A 5,009-nucleotide genomic window follows, 5' to 3' on the forward strand; every position below is an offset into this window, starting at 1 on the left:
GCTGAACCCTTGCATTCCCGTATGTGGATCCTTGCACAGTTGATCTCGCTGGCTGTAAGATGAAGAACAGCATTAGGAGCAAAAAGTTATCCCAATCAATAGAGTAAGACTATGGTTCTAGAAGCATAAAAACTGAAAGAGCAATAAATACATAGGGGAAAATAAAATTGCAGAAACAATATCAGCAGAAATTCACAATACAATTAGACCGTAGCATTGTTTACAATTAATCAGGTGAAAGAAGCATATAGAAAGAACAAAGCATTCTCCAACTAATTACTTAGATCAGATGTTGTACCCTGGTTACATCATGCACTCTAAAAGTTTGCTTTTTTGCAGAAGGCCACTCCAGTGAATCCTTTTGATTATACTGGGTCCTCCTGTTTGTTTGATGTGCATATTTTCGGTTCAATTCATTGACCTTCTGTTGCACTGCTGGCTTCAAATCCTCCAGCTCAATTATGGCATTCAACAAACTCTACAAGAAACTAAAGTCAAATCGAGAGTTTCTACAAAATAACAAGTTCCACATGTCTATGTTACCTTCTTCAAGTAATCTTTTTTGCTTTTAGGAGATGATCTATAATCTCGATGGCACGGTATTGTGTCAGAGACCAAGCTAAATCAAAACAAACCAAACAATTAGCAAAGTAACATTTTGCAAAAAGCTGAAAATAAAACTAGCCCATCTTCTCCCTATTCCACACTATGACACCACCTAGCTGGATGTCCATTTGATAAACTAGCTAAACCACAGAATCATACAGGAATCAATGTCAACTGTTACTTTATTCCTTACCTTGAGAATCTGAGGAGCATAACATACAGATCTATGATATTGTTTTCTTCTCGAAAGATGTTGCCCTACAATAAAGAGCCTTATTAAGAGCTGAAAGATTGATCATAACAGTTGAATAAGATGCTTTCAGAAAATGAGACTAGACACATTAACAACAAATAAGTTATAAAGAGAAGCAAGTTGTTTTTGTCATTTAGACAATATCCTAAGTCCTAATCAAACAATTCTGACAAATGTAAAAACATGCTGAATTGTTGATGCAATGATCAACATATGTTGAATTCTCTCCATTTCAAAATTCAAAATAAAGAAAGCATTCTTTTTTGGGCGCACCAAATTATATCCAAGCACCAACAGCTGGTTAAGTCTCTCCCTTACAGTTCTAAATTTATGCTCCCTACAGCGTTAACCATCACGACATCATTCCAGTGTCCCAGCTCCGTTTTTTTTTCTTCCTCAAAGTCTTTTTGGTGATAAAGTGAGAAGGAATGCTGTTAAGAAATGTTTTGCAGACCAGCACTTATACTCTTCTAAACTTTACATAGGTATCAATAAGTTTCTGACCTAAATTCTATCTTGAAGCGAATCATGTCACAAACTTGCCCAGTTTCCAAAACATTAATTAAGAACATCTCGACATTCATAGGAGTTAGGACAGGCTGTAACATATTCTGCCTTATAAGAATTTCCTTCAAATCTCATTGCTACTGGAAAACACCAACATTATCTTCAGAAAGGGACTCTGCTAAATTTTAATTGTATATCCTGATTCCTGCTAGCAAAATTCTCATTAATACCATCTTCTTCTAGTACACTTCCCATTTAAGAATAACCTCTTACTTAGCTTAAAACTATACCAAGCCTTGCCAAAAAATAAAAAAATAAAAAGCAAAATGCAAAAGCTCTGCCCCCAAATTAATGGAAGTTAAAACAATGGTTCATTGGTTTAACTAAATGCTAATTCCGGTGTCCCAGCACCAGAAGAAACTGTCCAACTGCTCACAGTTTCGAGATTATTGCTTTTTGAATAATATGACATAGCAAATGTCCAACATAAGCAAGCAGTTACATCATATTCAAAAAGAGCAGTCACAACCAGAACTCTTCAATAGTCCTAACAATTCATGTATACCTACTTGCACTCTAGCAAGCATTAAATACTGATTTTCTTTAACCCAAAAAATATCATAAAATCATCAGAACATTTCACTAACTTAGAAACTTCAAATCCTATATTGTTCACATACTCAAAAAACAGTAATTGTGCCTAAAATTCTGTTCCATCTGCGGCCTATTTGCAATCCAAAATCACCGGGAAAAATCAATTAGAGAAAAAATGCCTACTAAAACTAAATACGAATAATCCATGGCGAAATAGCAAAATCAAATAGTAAATAACAAAATTAGAAATAATACTGGCAGTAGACAAAACCTGCTTGAGAATATTATCAGCGATCCGATAGTAATAACGGAGAGAAATCCGATTATCGACAGAAAGTTTCTGAGCGCTTGCAGCAATGTTGATTCTCTCCGAAGACGACCTCATCTTCTTCAACGACTTTGGTCTTTCGACTTTCTTTTCTTTTTTCTCGCGGTTTCCTTCTAAGCAAACAGCATTTCTCGGCGGATCGGAAATTGCGGAATCTCTAAGAAGATAGAATTGGAGCAAGGGAAAGGAAGTATCGTCAATGGCGGCTCGGGTTGGGTTGGAAAGAGGGACGGATCCGCGGACAAAACCATTCCAACAAGGAGGTCATTCCGGATGTATGATGAGGGCAAAATTGGAAAGATAATAAAGTAAGGGACCGTTTGGCTACGGTGAGAACTCAAGATCCACCAACCATAAGATTCACATTTAGCCTCATTCATTTTACATATTCGAGTTTTGTTACAGTGAAAAGCTCTCAAGAAATAATCACATCTAATTTTTTTATTACAGTAAAAAACTCTTACATAAAATAACATCTCAACGAACTAAACGAGCCCTTAAAATTCACATTTAAGTTGGACAAAAAATAAATAAATAAATTAGGCATCGTTTGGTCTTGGTGACGTTTTCATTTGTTTTTGAAAATGTCTTTGTACGTCTTTTGAAGTATCGAAACAAAAACGTTTTCCAAATACTCATCTAGTGCTCTTGACACTACCAGTTAGCGGTAGACCTGATATAGTGTGCATTTTTCATACAGTCCAGAAGCACTTATAGAGGGTGAAGTTTACAATTGATTTGTTTGATGGCTAATGGCTGAGTTAGGAGTCACTGTTGATAAAGATGCTAACAAGAATGAGAACGTTAGTATGCGAAAAATAAAAAGTAAATGAAAAAGCAAAGACGTAAAATAAGAGTTACATTCTCCGTAAGATTTTGGCGATCTCACTAGTTTTGCTAAAAAGTAACACAATAAATGTCTTAGAAAAGAACGAGATGAGAGAGGAAAGAAGCTTGGGAAAATATAGATAAGGTGCGAGAAATAGTGAGAATAATTGTTATAGTCCGTCTGGAGGTGTCCCCTAAATTTATTAATACTTTAGTTGTTTTTATTAGTTGAAACTTCTAATTATCTTGGTAGGCATTTTATACTATTCTTTTTCTCTTACAAAATAATTTTTTCCACGAGGATTTGTGATGTCTTTCTACGGAATTACAAGTCTTTTATTGGTTCATTTTGTGGTGCATAATTTTGTGGGATGTGTGTTGGAAAGTGCAGTGGAATTTTAAAAAGTTTGTTTAATCAAAACAACTATATAGGACCTTGTTTATGATGCCATATAACAAAAATAACATAGATCTAAATTATATCTCTACGAGACTTATAACGGTACTTTCAATTGAACCACTTCTTAGAGAATCGGATCAAAAAAGAGTCTCAAGCAACTGTAGTTCTTTATTATTCTCTTTTTCTTAAATCGGCATGTGGGTGGGTTTACACCGTTCAATCTCTTTTTAGTAGCTTTCTCAATGATCAAAACATAGGGTATAATTACTTTAAAAAATCATACAAATGTTGTAATTAAAAAAATTTCAGGAGGGCCAGCTACTCCCCAGGCCTCGTTGGCTCCGCTCCTGTGTATAACATAAAGATTTTTGTGTACTTTCTATCAACATTACCCATTTGAGTTTTGAGGCTCCAAAAGTGCTTCAGCTTCTGGTTTAATATTTTGGCTCTGCAATAACTCCAATGTTGCTCATCAACATCAAATCACCACTTAATACTTATAACAGAAATTACCAACTAGCTACAATAAAGGTTAACATTTATGACCTCAAAATAGAATCTGTATTCCATCGGGCCGAGTGGAAGACCATATATTGGAACAGTCATATTTGGATGCTCTTCTTTCAGTTGCAGGCTTCGGAAACTTTCTGAATCGAAAATCTTAGACGTATAAGAACTTAAGCTGGGATAAGGACTAGAGCCCACAATTACTGGGTTGCTTTGCCCATTTTCCCATGGGAGATCAAAATAGGGAATGCTCCACTGAATTCCCCAGGCAAATTCATAGTACTTGTTGACGGTTGGATTTCGCCAATAATAAACCCGCCGGATTATCTTGAGGTTACCCTTTGGATTACCGGTTTGTGGGTTTAATGAAAGTGTGGATTCTAGTTTGATTTAAGTATTTTTGTGTTTAAATGAACTGTATGTAAATGAACAAGAAGAATTTTATAGTGGTTCACTCTATAAAATTAGAGCTATATCCACTGTGTATATTATATTTCTTCTGTGGAGGTTATAGTTTACAATCAATCTTATCTCTCTCTCTTGTTCTTTTTCCTCTCGCCCCTCTCTTCCCTATTGGGGTCCTTCTTTTATACTCAGGCTTCCTTTACTGGGTGGGTTTCCTTCGTAGGTAGGAACACTCAAGTGCTCTCCCTCTCTAGGCCCAGACATAGCCCACTAATTAGTACTGTTCACTCAACCAATTAGTCTTCTATTACGGCTCTGTGACTCTCCGTAATGCTTTTCTGTCCCCTGGGGGGGGCGGTTTGTAAACTTGCAATTAATGCTGTCAGATTTCTCTTACTTTTGCACGTAACCCGTCGTGTCTCAAAGGGACGTTCCCCTCGTCGTCGGCGCTGTTTAGCCTTTCTCGCCCTTTCTAGCGATCTTTTCTGCAGTTGAGGGATCTTGTCGTGTCAACCCAGGCGGAGTCAACCGTCGACGCCTCATGGGGTCGTCGCCCTAATCATGGACTTCATCTTCGGGCT

The 5,009-nt window shown here is 36.6% G+C and overlaps 1 protein-coding gene across 1 annotated transcript in view; it reads right to left on the reverse strand.

Moving 5' to 3' along the window:
• Positions 1-2,531, reverse strand: part of LOC21402859 (AMSH-like ubiquitin thioesterase 1) — a 7,648-nt gene extending 5,117 nt beyond the window's left edge. The window contains exons 1-5 of the mRNA XM_024164497.1: positions 2,232-2,531; positions 800-864; positions 544-619; positions 299-478; positions 7-52 (exon numbers count right to left, since the gene is read on the reverse strand). Of these exons, the coding sequence (XP_024020265.1) occupies positions 7-52; positions 299-478; positions 544-619; positions 800-864; positions 2,232-2,345 (481 nt within the window). The 5' untranslated portion in view covers positions 2,346-2,531. The remainder of the gene's footprint in view (positions 1-6; positions 53-298; positions 479-543; positions 620-799; positions 865-2,231) is intronic.
• Positions 2,532-5,009: the final 2,478 nt, after the last annotated feature.

Source organism: Morus notabilis, unplaced genomic scaffold, assembly GCF_000414095.1.
Source record: "Morus notabilis unplaced genomic scaffold, ASM41409v2 Scaffold2035, whole genome shotgun sequence".
In the NCBI taxonomy this organism is placed as follows: Eukaryota; Viridiplantae; Streptophyta; class Magnoliopsida; order Rosales; family Moraceae; genus Morus; species Morus notabilis.